General features: G+C 39.5%; 1 protein-coding gene across 11 annotated transcripts in view; it reads right to left on the bottom strand.

The window, feature by feature from the left end:
• The window catches only part of esrp1 (epithelial splicing regulatory protein 1), a 118,203-nt gene that overhangs the window by 72,440 nt on the left and 28,875 nt on the right, over positions 1-16,888 (bottom strand). For 10 of the 11 annotated variants that reach the window (XM_069921873.1, XM_069921869.1, XM_069921867.1 and 7 more), the window contains 2 exons: positions 15,915-16,127; positions 15,204-15,402 (listed from right to left, as the gene is read on the bottom strand). In XM_069921873.1, coding sequence (XP_069777974.1) covers positions 15,204-15,402; positions 15,915-16,127 — 412 coding nt within the window. The remainder of the gene's footprint in view (positions 1-15,203; positions 15,403-15,914; positions 16,128-16,888) is intronic. The other variant, XM_069921866.1, reaches the window with a different exon arrangement.

Here is a 16,888-nt window from a genome sequence, read left to right on the forward strand (position 1 = left end):
GCCAATGAGCAATGTGGATTAAACAGAATTTTTTTTAAAAAATCACCATTTAAATAGCAATCACAAGCAATACGATACCTAGGTATGAGATTAGATAATAATTTAGGCCACCTGTACAAATTAAATTATCAGCCACTAATAAAGAAATTGCAGTAAGACTTAGAACATTGGAAAGAATTACCACTAATGTTGATAGGGAGGGTTAATTGCATTAAAATGAATGTCTTCCCAAGGATACAATACTTATTTCAATCGTTACCAATTCCCTTAACAGAGAAATTCTTTAATGAACTAAAGAGAAAAATGGTATTGGCATCAAGGAAAAATGACAACCAAATTACATATAATCCAAAAGAAATTAAGGAAAACTTTAGAGAATTCTATGAACAATTATACCGAACTGAAAACGAAGGGAAAGAAGGGAAAATAGATGAATTTCTGACTAAAATTGAACTACCAAAACTACAAATAGAGGAACAAAATAAATTAACAGAACCATTTGGAATAGTAGAAATACAAGAGATAATTAAAAAATTACCAAATAATAAGACACCAGGAGAGGACGGATTTCCAATAGAATTCTACAAAACATTTAAAGACTTATTAATTCCGCCCCTCCTGGATGTAATTAACCAGATTGATGAAACACAAAGCTTACCAGATTCATGTAAAACAGCAATAATTACAGTAATACTAAAGCAAGGGAAAGATCCACTCTTACCAGCGTCATATAGTCCAATATCTTTACTAAACACAGACTATAAGATAATAGCTAAACTATTAGCAAACAGATTAGCAGAGCATGTACCGAAAATGATAAATTTAGACCAAACTAGATTTATCAAAAAAAGACGCACAACAGACAATATTTGTAAATTTATTAACTTAATTCATGCAGTAGAAGGAAATAAAGCACCTACAGTAGCAGTTGCTTTAGACGCAGAGAAGGCCTTTGACAGAGTAGAATGGAATTATTTGTTCAAAGTATTGCAAAAATTCAGTTTACCGGAGAAGTATATTAATTGGATTAAAGCATTATATAAGGGACCGTTAGCGAAAGTGACAATAAATGGACATGTATCAAAGCAATTTAACTTAAGCAGGTCAACGCGGCAGGGATGCCCACTATCACCTTTATTGTTTGCGTTAGCTATAGAACCACTAGCAGAATTGATAAGAATAGATAATAATATAAAAGGAATAAAAATAAAAGACAAGGAATATAAAATCAGTCTATTTGCGGATGATGTTATAGTGTACTTAACAGAACCAGAACTATCAATAAAAGAATTATATAAGAAATTGAAGGAATATGGAGAAGTGTCGGGTTACAAGATAAACGTAAATAAAAGTGAAGCAATGCCTATGAATAATGCGGATTTCTCAAAATTTAAGAAGGAATCTCCATTTAGATAGCAAATGCAGGCAATAAGATACCTAGGTGTACAAATAAACAAAAATCTCGGCCAACTATATAAACTCAATTATTATCCACTAATGAAAAAATTACAGGACGATTTAGAGCATCGGAAAGATTTACCACTAACACTAATAGGAAGGATAAACTGTATTAAAATGAACATTTTTCCAAGGATATTATATTTATTTCAGGCATTGCCAATACAACTGACAGAAAAATTCTTCAAGGAGTTAAAGAAAATAATAAGGAAATTTTTATGGAGAGGGGGGAAACCGAGGATAGCACTAGATAAATTAACAGAATGGTATAAACAAGGAGGCTTACAACTGCCAAACTTTAAAAATTATTATAGAGCTGCTCAATTAAGATACCTATCAGATTTTTATCAAACAAGGGAAAAACCAGACTGGACAAGATTAGAATTAGATAAAATAGGGGAAAAGATACCTGAACATATATTATATAAATGGGATGAAGTTCTCCAGTATTATATCATCTCCTCAATATTTGGAAGAAGATTCATGTAGAAAGAAATAAAACAAATTATCAATTACCAAAACTAATATTGACGCAAAACAAGTTACTCCCTTTTACAATAGATAACCTTTCCTTTAGAGAATGGGGAAAAAAAAGGATTAAAAGAATAGAAAATTGTTTTTCAGGAAATAGATTCTTATCCTTTGAACAAATGAAAGATAAGTACAATATAACTGGAGATACAGCGCTGGCATATTACCAATTGAGATCCTACTTGAAGGATAAATTAGGAAGCAGTTTGAGTTTGCCAGAGGCAAGTAACCTTGAATATGTGATTACAAATACAATGATAATCAAAAGATTTATAACAAATATGTATATTAAAGTGCAAGAAAAGGAGAATGAGGAAACAAATGGTAAAACTAAGCAAAAATGGGAACAAGATTTAAATATAAAGATAAAAAAGGAAACATGGGAGAAATTATGTTCTGGAACGATGAGAAATACAATAAATACAAGGCTACGTATGATACAATATAACTGGATACACAGACTATACATTACACCTCAAAAGTTAAATAAATGGGACCCAACAGTATCTGATAGATGTTTTCGATGTAAAAAACAAATGGGAACAACAATTCATGCAATCTGGACATGTGAGAAAGTAGAAAAATTTTGGGAAGATCTCAACCAGATATTAAATAAAATAACAGAAAACAATATACCAAAGAATCCAGAGATCTTTCTCCTAAGTAACATAAAAAACAAAGAATTTGGAATTGATTTGGAGGATGCACAAAAAAGATTTGTTAAGATAGCTCTAGCAGTAGCAAAAAAATGTATTATGTCAACCTGGAAATTGGAAGATAATTTGAAAATACAACAATGGTATATAGAAATGAATAAATGTATTCCATTAGAAAAAATAACACATAGTTTAAGAAATAATATTGAAATATTTGAACAAATATGGGAGCCTTACATTAAATACAATAGCGAAAACCTACCGGGAACAATCATTACCTAAGTTGTTGGAAGGAGAAGGAAAGAAAAGAATGGACTCAGTAGAATTTCTGGTGTTTTTTTTTAAGTTGAGTGACAACATTGTCTGACTGGTTTAATGTATCCTAGATTGTATACCTTAAATGGATGGGAGGGGGGGGGGGTGGGGGGGTGGGTTGGGAGGAGGGGGGGGGAGAAAATGTCACTGTATATGTGTGAAAAGGAGTAAGTGTGTATCATGGCTAATGTGATTTATGGTGTGAAAAATAAAAAAATTAAAAAAAAATGAACTAAAGAGAATAATAAGGAAATTTTTATGGAAAGGGGGGAAAACAGAGGATAGCATTTGATAAATTAATAGAATTGTACAACAAAGGTGGTTGAAGTTACCAAACTTTAAAAATTATTATAGAGCAGCACAATTAAGGTATTTATCAGATTTTTATCAGACAAGGGAAAAACCAGATTGGACTAAGATAGAGCTAGATAAAATAGGGGAGAAGGTACCGGAACATACATTTTATAAGTGGGATGAAAAGGTGATACGATATAAAAGCTCACCAGTTTGATGATTGCATCATTTACTCAATATATGGAAGATGATTCACTTACAAAGGAAAAAAACAAATTATCAACTACCAAAATTATTATTGATGCAAAATCAGCTAATCCCTTTTACAATAGATAACCTTTCCTTTAGAGAATGGGAGAGGAAGGAATTAAAAGAATAGAAAATTGTTTTTTGGGAAATAATTTATTAACATTTGAACAAATGAAGTACAAATATGGAATAACTCATGGTACAATGTTTGCATACTGAAAGCCTACTTAAAGGATAAAGGATAAATTGGGAAACAGACAGATTACAAGAAGGAAGCAGTTTTGAATATGTGATTACAGACACAATGATAATTAAAAGATTTATAATGAACGTACATCAAGCTGCAAGAGAAGGAAAATGATGAAATAAGCTATAAACTCAAACAAAAATGGGAAAAAGATTTAAACATAAAGATAAAAAAATGAAACATGGGAAAAGTTATGCTCTGGAACTATGAAGAATATAGTTTTTTAAAAATGGGATCCAACATTATCAGACAGATGTTTTCGCTGTAAGATGGAAATGGGAACAACAGTACATGCAATTTGGGCATGTGAGAAAGTGAAAAAGTTTTGGGAAGATCTAAATCAGGTATTAAATAAAATCACAAAAAGCAACATACCAAAAAATTCAGAGATCTTTTTTCTAAGTAATATAAGTAAAAAATTAGGCCTCAAACTGGATGAAGCACAAAAAAAATAATTATGATTGCCTTAGCTGTAGCAAAAAAATGTATAATGTCAACTTGGAAATCAGAAGAGAGCCTGAGAGTACAGCAATGGTACATGGAAATTAATAAATTATTCCATTGGATAAAATAACATAATTTAAAAAATAAAGTCACATTATTTGAACAAATTTGGGAACAGTACATGGAACATATTAGAGAGTGCTTGCCTCGAACCTCCACCCCCTAAAATGATAAGAAGACAAAATGACTTGATCCAGTGTATAAAAGTAGATGACACAATTTTCTTGTTTATTTTCATTGTGTGATGACATTGTTTAAATTGTTTAATAGTTTTATTGTATTGTACATGTTGAACGTTTAATGGGTTTGGAGGGGGCGGTGAGAAGGGGGGATGGAAGGTAGGGGGAAAAAAGCTACTGTGTATATTTAAGAGGGAAATGTTTGTATATATTTTGATTGATATGGTTCACAGTGTGAAAAAAAGTTTAAAAAAAAACAAAAGAAATGCCCCGCTATGTAATGTTCTGAAGAGCTGACAGTTTGGTCCAACCTCGTACAATACTGCAAAACAGGCGATGCATGGTCCAACTGGTCTAACTCTGGTTCCGACGCAGAACATGGACCTTTGATATATGCTGACTTCAACCTGTCGATGGGAACAGTGTCAGCTTTTCCAATCCTATTGAATGGAAAAGTCGAGTATATCTCCGAGATGGCGGAAGGGGACCTGCCAAGTCCAGGTGCACAAGCTGGAAATGGGAATTCAGAACAACCACCGCCCCCCACCCCACCCCCAAAACAAGTTTGGATTTCAAGTGCCTGGTGACTATAGAGCATTGACATAGCAAGCAGGTCTCTGCCCATAATCCAACCAACCTGTTTAATGTAAGGCCAAGTAAAATATTCCATAATTAGTTTCTCTTCTACCAGGATGTGACAGATTGTGAAGAGACTCAAGAATCTCCTGCTTTATAGCTGCCGACACAAAAGGTCTAGGTCATCCTGTGGATCTTGAAGACGGAGGACAGAGTTAATCCAACAATAGATTGTGGGGGTGGGGGTGGGGGAGGGGGGAAATTTTAAAAAAATTCAGTGTGCTGTGCATGAACCATGGCAATCGTTGTATGTAAGGCATCAATTTGCACCTGGACAGGTCATGGCATTCGCTTTTTCTTATCCAATAAAAATTGTTAGATGAAGCCCAAGTACCAAATTTCTCTGGGTGAGTAGATATGTGTGTATGTACTCACAGTATGCGCAAGAGGCTGGTGATCAGAATAAATGGTGAAAGGACAACCTTCTAACAAAAAGCAGAAATGTTTCACTGTGAAATAGATGGCTGATTTCTTGACCAAATGTATTATACTTTGGTTTTTTTTTCATCCAAGCTGTCACCATCTCAAGCAGAAGTTCCAAATTGTCCATTGTTCTCACACTGCTCCACACATCTGTGGTAGGAGAACAAAGCATAGTGACATTTGCAAATGCCCACACAGCATCATCTCCCAAAGTTAATAATTGGCGGTAAAAATTAATCATGCCTAAAAAATGCTGCAACTGGCCAATGTAATGGGTGTGGGAAATTCTCAAATTTCTCACACTTTTAATTCATTGGGCAAAATACCATGTTGCATAACACTATGTCCCAAAAATATAAGATCAAAATGCAAAAAATGCATTTACTGGGATTGATCACAATGCCAAACTCATCAAGCTTCTGAAACAATGAGATAAGGTGCCATTTGTGCTCCTCTTCAACCACTTGTGACCAGAATACCATTGACGTAAACAAACAAAACCAAGGCTGGCGAGAATGTGGTCCTTAAACCACTGGAATATTTGAGCTGCATTTCGTTAAAAACTCAAACAAGTCAGAATTACTGTGATATTCACACCATCAGAATGCTCAAACTGGAATCTGATAGGAAGCACGTGCCAGATCTATTTTCGCAAATACAGGTTTGCCGTGAAGGTTCGCTGAGTAGTCTTGTAAATTGGGCATGGTAGAATTGTTCAGGGCACAATAATCCACAAGTCTGCCAATCCTCTGGAGATTTTTTGGAACCTAATGCAACAGTGAAGTTGAGCAGCTGATAGTTCTGCAGACTTGGATGTGGTCGAATTCTGATTTTGCAATTTTAGGACTGTCCAGGGTAATCTACAAGCCTGTCACTGTAAGACCCAGAGTCCCAATGTGGTGAGTTACTGTATGTTTTACGTCTGTATGATGATTTGATGGGAGTCACAAGGCAAGGGAAATACTTTTGCAAGGCTTAGAAAGGGCAGGAGCCAGGTGGCTGACAACATTGGAAGGATGACAGATGCAGCTCACGCACACAAGACCTGCAATCCGTGACACTCCGATTTCTTAAATCCACCAATGAAATGCGACAAGCAATCTGCTCCCAAAATTAAATTTGCCATGTTTGCATCTGTGAAAACCCACCAAAAAGGTTTCTTGAGAACAAAATCCAACATGTGTGACCTCTGGCCATATGTTTGAATAGGAGAATCATTCGCAGCTGAAAGAACAAAGGACATATTGGAATGTCTGTATTCCTCAGGGGTCGGAGGGACCACAAAAATCTCTGCACTGGAATCGACAAGAATTTGAATACCCAAGAGACAGTCTTCTAGGAAGAGATTGCAGCTGACAGGCCCATGATCAGCAGTTGCCTCTACTGCCAGGCCTAGTCGTTTCCCGATTTCCATTTGTAGAAAGCCTGATGAGCTGAACACCAATGTCCATTTTGAGAATAACAAAACAGCGCTTATTAAAATCCCTGAAAAAGTTGAGGACCCTATGATACCTGTATCTGGGGGCAATGTTTAAACACCATTCAAGAGGATGAACCCTCACAAGACGTCAGGCCCTGACGGCGTACCTGGCAGGGGACTGAAAATCTGTGCCAACCAACTAGCCAGAGTGTTCACGAATATCTTCAACCTCTCATTTCAGCAGGTCAAAAGTTCGCACCTACTTCAAAAGGGCATCAATCATCCCGGTCCCCAAGAAGAGTAGTGTGAGCTACCTCAATGACTACCGCCCAGTATCACTAACCTCCAGTGTGAAGAAATGCTTTGAGAGATTGGTCATGGTCAGAATTAACATGTACCTAAGCAAAGGACTGGACCCACTGTAATTCACCTATTATCACAATCACTCCACAGCAGATGCAATATCACTGGCTCTCCACTCAGCTCTGGATCACCTCAAAAACAACAATTCATACACACGGTTGCCCTTCATCGACTACAGCTTGGTTTTTAATACTATTATTCCCTCCTTGCTGGTAAAGAACTACAAACTCTAGAACTCTTTACTCTGCAACTGGATCCTTGACTTTCTCATCAGAAGTCCACAGTCAGTACGATTTGGAAACAACGTCTCCTCCTCACTGATTATCAGCACAGGGACATCCTAAGGATGAATGCTTAGGCCATTGATCTACTCGTTATATACCCATGACTGGGTGGCCAGACATTTCCAATGTTATCTACAAATTTTCCAATGACACCACCTTCATTGACAATGAGGAAGCGTACAGGAGGGAGATGGATCAGCTCGTTAAATGGTGTAATGACAACCTTGCCCTCAATGTCAGCAAAACCAAGAAGATGATTGTGGACTTCGGGAGGAAGTCAGGAGAACACGACCCAGTCTTCATCAAGGGCTCAGTCATGGAGAGGGTCAAAAATTTCAAATTTCTGGGTGTCAACATCTCAGAGGTTCTGTCCTGGAGCCTCCACGTTGATGCAATCACAAAGGCAGCTCGCCAGTGGCTATACTTTGTGAGGTGTTGGAGAAGATTTGGAACATCACTACCTGGTATGGAGGCACCAACATTCAAGCCAAGAATAAACTCCAGAGGACATCTCCATGAGGCAGTGTCTTAAAATAGCAGCCTCCATTCAAAGACCCCCACCACCCAGGCCATGCCCTCTTCACTCTGCTACCATTGGAGAAAAGGTACAGGAGCCTAAAGACGAGCACTCAGTGGCAGAAGGACAGCTTCTTCCCAGCTGCCATGAGATTCCTGAATAATCAATGAACCAAAGCCACTGCCTTACTTTTCGTGCACTTTTATTTTTACTTTTTTTAAAAAAATTTATAGTAATGTTGTAAGATGCTTATAATATGAATGTTTGCCCTATGACGCTGCCACAAAACACTGAATTTCATGACTTGTTCACGACAATAAATTCTGATTCTGAAGTTGAAAGGTGGTTGACAGGACCAGGCACCAGCACCAAATCTCCGATGCTTCCAACAAATATGCTGTCCGTCATTTCTACCACATCCTTACCACCATGATTCCAACCAGGTCGACAGAAGGAATTCTGTTGCATGCCCAAAGCCTTGGCCTGCATAGTCAGTGCTGCCATTTGCTGTTTCAGCTGAGTCACCTTCGATTGAGAAGGCGCGGGCGCCACCTTCGATTGAGAAGGCGCGGGCGCCACCTTCGATTGAGAAGGCGCGGGCGCCACCTTCGATTGAGAAGGCGCGGGCGCCACCTTCGATTGAGAAGGCGCGGGCGCCACCTTCGATTGAGAAGGCGCGGGCGCCACCTTCGATTGAGAAGGCGCGGGCGCCACCTTCGATTGAGAAGGCGCGGGCGCCACCTTCGATTGAGAAGGCGCGGGCGCCACCTTCGATTGAGAAGGCGCGGGCGCCACCTTCGATTGAGAAGGCGCGGGCGCCACCTTCGATTGAGAAGGCGCGGGCGCCACCTTCGATTGAGAAGGCGCGGGCGCCACCTTCGATTGAGAAGGCGCGGGCGCCACCTTCGATTGAGAAGGCGCGGGCGCCACCTTCGATTGAGAAGGCGCGGGCGCCACCTTCGATTGAGAAGGCGCGGGCGCCACCTTCGATTGAGAAGGCGCGGGCGCCACCTTCGATTGAGAAGGCGCGGGCGCCACCTTCGATTGAGAAGGCGCGGGCGCCACCTTCGATTGAGAAGGCGCGGGCGCCACCTTCGATTGAGAAGGCGCGGGCGCCACCTTCGATTGAGAAGGCGCGGGCGCCACCTTCGATTGAGAAGGCGCGGGCGCCACCTTCGATTGAGAAGGCGCGGGCGCCACCTTCGATTGAGAAGGCGCGGGCGCCACCTTCGATTGAGAAGGCGCGGGCGCCACCTTCGATTGAGAAGGCGCGGGCGCCACCTTCGATTGAGAAGGCGCGGGCGCCACCTTCGATTGAGAAGGCGCGGGCGCCACCTTCGATTGAGAAGGCGCGGGCGCCACCTTCGATTGAGAAGATGCAAACACTTCACAAGGCACAGGAAGAAGCTGTTCCAGTTCCATTTGGTTCTCTTAACTCGGGGAAGAAGCCAATCATTCTATCTTCAATGCAGAGGCTGCAGACATAACGAGGTTGGCATGATCCACCATCTGATCAAGGGTTGACATTTGAAAGACACTCGCCAAATGCTCTTTAACATGAAAGGTGAACACTGAAAGAACCCATTTCCAAAAAATCACCTTTGACAGGATCTGTTCCAGCTAGCCTGCGCCACCTCCTCAACATTCGTGACTGTTGCCCATCACCGAGGCTGTCATCAGCTAGTAATTGGGCAATACAAGTCTCCCTAGCTGGCTAAGTACGCCGCAGAATCGGCGCCTTAAGCATGTTGTATGGGAGATCACCATCCAGATCCACTAAGACATCCTCCACTTCACAGGCAATCTACTCTGGAAGACACACAAGTAAACCGTACTTTGTCTTCTGACTCATCACATTGAGGGCAGCAAAATGTGCTTTGAGGTTCATGAACCTCATTATTAATAAAAATGGGGAATCTCCAGATTGACCTCCTCGACTACTCCTGTAAGGGGTTTATCCTCATTACTATCCATTCTAAATTAGAAAGTACTACAAATTCAAGGGGCCACCACTTGTAACAGCACTGATTTATGCCAGCTTACAAACAAAGAATCCAGTCCTTCAGCACACGACGGAGTTGACTTTATTTTGAGCAGTCACAACATTGCATTCCCAACTCCCCAACCACCACCCAGCCAAACTCCTTTGACCTTCTCATTGGTTCACTGCCACACAGGTGATCATGATGCTCTCACTCTCCCCTCCCTGCATCTGAGATTCATCACCTACATCCTGATGATTAACACACCTGCTCATGCACACTATTACTCCCGTGCCTCACTCTGTTTACGTCATCAGCTGCGACCAGCATGACTCCTGATGCAGGTAAATATGCAGGATTGAGTTCAAGAGCCACGAGGTAATGGTGCTGCTCTATAAAACTCTGGAATATTGTGTTCACTTCTGGTAATCTCACGGCAGGAATGATTTGGATGCTTTGTAGAGGGTGCAGAGGATATTTGCCAAGATGCTGCTGGGATTGGAGAATGCGTCTTGTGAGCCAAAGTTAACAAAGCTAGGGCTTCTCTCTTTGGATGGGAAGGGACTTAAAAGATGTCGACAAGATTATTAAAGGCATAGGGAGAGTGAACAGCCAACAATTTTTTTTTTTTTTTTTTAAAAACCTATGTGCTCTAATCTGCTAAATTTTTTACAGCATTTTTTGTTTTGGCAATCAGACTGATGTTTAATTTGGTCAGTGAGCAAATGCAAAATTCAAACTATGTCAGAACTATTCAAGTATTTGTATCAGAGAACACTTTTCAGGTTAGAGGAGAAGAACACAAGCATAAGCAGATGGAATCGCTATTAGTTTTCAACCAAGGCAGCTGCAGATAAATTGAGTTATTAAATTGGACGGCAAGGGTTGTGTGGGTGTGCAGGGAGGACAATGTCCTCACAGATGATGCAGATTAGTGAGCTTGTGGATGAAGGGAATTACAGTGTTTGAGAAAGGAACCTTTGAAAAACGAGGATGACCAATTTTAATTTGGGATACCAGAGCACAGACTATTCATGAACAAGTATGATCTGGTATCTGACAAGATAGAGACAGCAGAATTATGAATTAATATTTATGGAAAGTACCTGCTTGTGGTGTACAAAGTGAAGGGAGGAAAGTTGAGGGGATTCATCAGGGGTGGGTTTTTTTAAATATATAAACACAGAAAGTTGTGGGTGTCTGAAATGCCTTGCCAGGGATGGTGGAGGCTGAAAAATTATGGGCATTTAAGAGACTCTTAGAAAAGTACTGTACATGGATGGAGGTAAAGTTGAGGGCTACAGGATAGGGATGATTTAGTACTTTATTTAGGAATAAATAGATTGGCACAATATCGAGGGCTGAAGAGCCTGTACTGTGCTGTAGTGTTCTCGGTTCTATGTTCTCAGCCAGTAATTCCATTAATCAAATCTGGATGAGAGTTTGAGTGCTAGATTTGCTGATGCACCTGAGGGGATAGCCAGGTTGGTGAAGGTTGGCACAAGGTAAGGATGGAAGCTCAGTTTGAGGTTGACCAAAAGGCAGCATTGCACACATTCTAGATCAATTCAATACATCAGTCAACAAGGGAAATAGCTCATTAAGGGCATGGAATTTGTGGCAGGGACAATTGATGGTTTTCATAATAAGCTATTTCACAAGTAATTAAGTATTAGGAGAATTTTTTTTAACCCATAGCACCTCAAATTGCTCGACTTAAAAACATTAATTAGTTAACCCATTATCGCCACTTGCTCTTGAGAAAAGTGACCACATTGAAAAGTGTTTACAAGCCGTCAGCACAACTCATTGGTGCCTTGTATTATACTTGGCAGAAAGTCAAAATCATTGATATTTAACTTCCAGCTTGTGCGTTTTAATTGTAAATATTGAAGTCAGAGATGAGCTCCTGCAGGAAAAGAACTTTTCTAGTGAGTCTCAACAGAACCACCAGCTTCACACAAGCATCATGAAGAAGGTTAATGAAAAACAGCCCCAGGTTTGTTTCTTGAGAGTCCGACATTAATGGTAATGACACTGGAGGAAAATTGCTTGCGGAAGTGCGATTGAATAAGAATAGAACAAAGCAAAAGCAACTTGTCTTTTTCCAAAAATATCTCAATCAACTCGACATGATCAACTATATTGAAAAATGCAGGAAGTGAAAATTGACAAAGGGGTTTAATGCATTCTGATCGAAAATGGGCAGCACGGTTGGCATAGCAGTGAGCACAACGCTTTGACTGCACTAGTGATTGGAACCAGGGTTCAAATCCCACACTGTCTGCAAGGAGTTTGTACACTCTCCATGTGTCATCCCTGGGCGATCCAGTTTCCTCCCACCATTCAAAATTGGGCGGCACAGGCTCGTGGGCCAAAATGGCCTGTTACCATGCTGTATATCCAAATTTAATTTAAAATTTAATTTAATTTAAATGTAAAAAAATTTGAATTTAGAGAAGATTGTGGATTGTGATTTTCATTGTTTATAGATGCTTTGTGTGTGTGGGGGGGGGTTGGAAACTAATTAAGAGTATTCAAATGAGAATGTTAACTGTTAAAACAACATTTTATTATACTCGTCCACAGACTTCAATTATGTTGATATAAAATTGTCACCATCAGATGTAAACAAAAGTAATAAATGTATTTAATAACAGTATCAAACACAAAATTATTTTAATTGCCAAAGTCACACTTGAGAGACTCAGGAAATCCTACAAAATGCACCTGGGCTCACAGTGAGGGCTAACCGTCTCCAACTTTAATGAACCCTCATTATCAACATCACTACTTTAGAAAATTAGGGTAACTTCAAAAAGGAGAAATTGCAAAACTCCTCAAAAATAAAAGTACAGCTAGTCAAGCCTTTCATAGACTAAGGCATTGGGTTTTTTTTAAATGAAAACATAAAAATTATATAATCTCATGTGATTGTTAGAAATCCTAACAACTTTGATTTAGGTAACAAACTTTTTGTACAAGAACGCTGAATAAATGTAAATCAGGACCTTTGTGAATGCTTCCAACAAGCACCATGCTGATTTTGCTAATTGTTAAGCATCGAGTCCACGCTGCTGAAGATCCAGCTGCGCTGGGTGGGTCACGTCTCCAGAATGGAGGACCATCGCCTTCCCAAGATCGTGTTATATGGCGAGCTCTCCACTGGCCACCGAGACAGAGGTGCACCAAAGAAGAGGTACAAGGACTGCTTAAAGAAATCTCTTGGTGCCTGCCCCATTGACCACCGCCAGTGGGCTGATCTCACCTCCAACCGTGCATCTTGGCGCCTCAGTTTGGCAGGCAGCAACCTCCTTTGAAGAAGATCGCAGAGCCCACCTCACTGACAAAAGGCAAAGGAGGAAAAACCCAATTCCCAACTCCAACCCACCAATTTTCCCTTGCAACTGCTGCAACAGTGCCTGCCTGTCCCGCATCGGACTTGTCAGTCACCAACGAGCCTGCAGCAGACGTGGACATACCCCTCCATAAATCTTCATCCGCGAAGCCAAGCCAAAGGAAGAAAGAACTTTTGACTGTTGCGAAATGACAGCAAATTTTGCCTGCATTTTAAAACTATTCCCATTTTCATATTCCATGCCGGAAAATTAATTCAGCAAAAAAATGAAGTCCAATATGTCGAAACAAAAGGTATGTTCACTGTTGGGAGGGGGAAAAAATGAAACCCATTTTCCTCCTCTGCTTTTGGATCTGTATGTTTATGCCACAAAAAGCTTACACTTAAAACAGTGGAACCTACAAATTGGGAGAGCTGATTTGGTTTGAATGCTGTCCTTGTTCAACTATTTAAATTTAAATTAAGCAAAAAAGTTCATGCAATGAAAATCTCTTGATAATTGAGATTGTGTTGTTCAGGATATCTACACTACAAAATTACTTATTCTTTGGCTTGGCTTCGCGGACAAAGATTTATGGAGGGGTATGTCCATGTCTGCTGCAGGCTCGTTGGTGACTGACAAGTCCGATGCGGGGCAGGCAGGCACGGTTGCAGCGGTTGCAAGGGAAAATTGGTGGGTTGGGGTTGGGTGTTGGGTTTTTCCTCCTTTGTCTTTTGTCAGTGAGGTGGGCTCTGCAGTCTTCTTCAAAGGAGGTTGCAGCTCGCCGAACTGTGAGGCGCCAAGATGCACGGATTAATTATTCACCGACTAATAAAGCTCATGTTTGCTAATAGCAGCTTGCATTTGACACAAAATCAACTATTGCCAGACTTCAATTTTTATAAAATTAGCTTCCTGATGTCCTTGCAACAAAACACGTTGGTTGCAAAAGTTTTACTCCTGCCCTTCAACAAAAATCTATATTTCCCTCTTTTAACAATAGTTATTTTTGAGTCGAAGATCTAACAAATAAGCATTTCACATACTCTGTATGTGTTTGTGCATTCGTAGCAGTTTAATTCTACCATGTTTCAATACAATTAATCGCTTCAGAATTTCCAGCCAAACTCGTTCTGCAAATCTTCTGGTTCAAGTATATTGCAAGATTAGGAGATCAAATGAGAAATGTATAATGATGCAGTGATAATTACATATTGTCATTCTAAAAAAACAATGTCAATAGCAAATGAATTCATAATGCATTTTCATTGTAAACCAAACTATCTTTGCTCCTTCAGAGTCCTGAAGCCTCCAATTCTGACTCACCAACTCAGATTCATTATTTCCCAAGAGGACATGCTTCATGCAAAATTCAAATAAGTTAGACATTGTCAGAATGAATTGGTTTTCTTTCTAAGTTAGAGCCTCAAGAGAAGCTGTAGCAACCAACCTTGCCTAAACCAAGCAGCAGGTGCAAAATGTGATGCTTGTCAACTTTATTTGCCCAGAAGGACTGGTTTTATTCAGCACTCATTTATAAACTTTTCATGATTGCAATACTTAATTCAAGAATTAAAAACAATAATTGAATTTAAAAAGTTGTTCGATTTCATATAAAGCTTATAATATCAAAATATTTTCATAAGCACAAATGCATGAATAAATCTATATTTATATACACTCAGATGACAAAACACAATCATAATTTCCACCCCCCGCCCCCCCCCCCCCAATCAGAGTAGCCAAGGTTAGAGACAAAGATCCATCACCTACCAGGATGCAGCAGAGAGAAGCCAAGCAAACTTACATGGTAACTTACATGGCGGAGGGGACAAGCCATTTCGATTTAAAATGCCACCCATCAACACAAAGTTCATTTCTTCAGCTGAACACTGGAATACTTCAACATATCTGTCATTTATTGTTCTTTTATGACATCTCTGAGAAGTCAGGAAAGCTCGATCTGATGATTTCATCTGGATAAAGGCATCACCTGAAGGACGGCCCTGAAACAATATAGAATCTTTTCAGGAGTTTCAGAGTGAATTAAACAGAATTTGACACTAAAGCCGTGGAAGGAGATGAAAATTTCAAAAGCAAATCATCAAAATAGTTAAGTTGTGAAAAACTTTTTTAAAAAGTTTGATGGAGGCGGGGAAGTTTGAGGATTTTCCAAAGCTTAGAGCCTCAGCAGCTGAAAACACAATGACTAATGATAAAGTAATTAAAAACTGGGTATGCATATAGCTGAAGCCTAGTGGCAAAGCTCGTGGTCGAAGATCCAGAAATCCAGATTTGGTCCTGATCTCCCGCAAACTGGCATGGTAACAAACCTAAACCAGTACAAACCTTTTGAATGAACAAATGCACTCCCAGTTCATAGTTATATATACAATCAGATATTTTGTTGTAAATTAATGTAGCCAGTATTACTGTGCAGTGGGTATATCCTATTTAACATGTGATATTATCAACATCTAAAAGACAATTATGGAGAACATTTGATTTGCTATCTCACCTGTTGATTTAGTACTATATGCACTCCTTGAGGTCGAATATCATAGGTAAATTCCCCCAGGAACTCCAGAATATCTTCAATGGTGGCAGCATATGGTAGGCCTCGTAAACGGATACAGTCTCGCTTACTTGCATTAGGTACAAATGTCTGAGGTATCACAATAGGAGTAGGGGCAATGGGAATAAGGGGTGCTGATGTATATCTGTTAAGAACCTGTATTGATATCAAAGAACAAATATTTTTGTAATCTCTATGGCAAGTACATTCTCTGATCTAACATTTATTTGCATTGCACCAAGTGTCCTAAATCATGTGGCTCTTTGAAATGTCTTCCTAAATTTGTCAAAATAAGTGCGGGTTTTCATTGCACTTCCAGTTAAGCAAGTTTGCTAATTGATTATATTTGCTTGCCCTATCTTGTTAAACCAAAAATAAGTTAAGTCTCTGAATTCCAAAATAACACACAGAACTAACAGCATTTAGCATAAATGGTGTATTCCAGCTTCAAAAAATAATTTCCTCACAATCTTTAGTGAACCCCATTAACACACTTCTATTTTTCGTGGTCTTTCAAATTTATTTTTGAAAAATGAGTAGTCATTATTTTCCCCTACCCAAATGTGTCAACAGCACGGCAAAATAGCTAAAATTTAATTAGAGCAGAATATGAATTGAAAGCAGCTAAAGTAGTTGCATTTTCCTTCCTAGTTTTGTAAGATTACAAATTCATTTTTACAGCAAGACTATTTGTATAGCACTTACTAAAGGTTCCAGTATTGCACAATGCACATGTCCACTCAGTAAAGAAGTTCCTTGCTCAAAACAAGTCCATTGTCTTTTGCAGATTGAGGTCCTTTCAGGCCCTCTCTCAAAAGTGGTTCATGTCTGACCATGCTGTCAGCAACTAATTTTTCAGGCTGAGAAACTAAATCAGTGCTACTTAAAAGAAACAATGCTTGTATCTGAAATCAATA

This window comes from Narcine bancroftii, chromosome 2 (assembly GCF_036971445.1).
Source record: "Narcine bancroftii isolate sNarBan1 chromosome 2, sNarBan1.hap1, whole genome shotgun sequence".
NCBI classification, from domain to species: Eukaryota; Metazoa; Chordata; class Chondrichthyes; order Torpediniformes; family Narcinidae; genus Narcine; species Narcine bancroftii.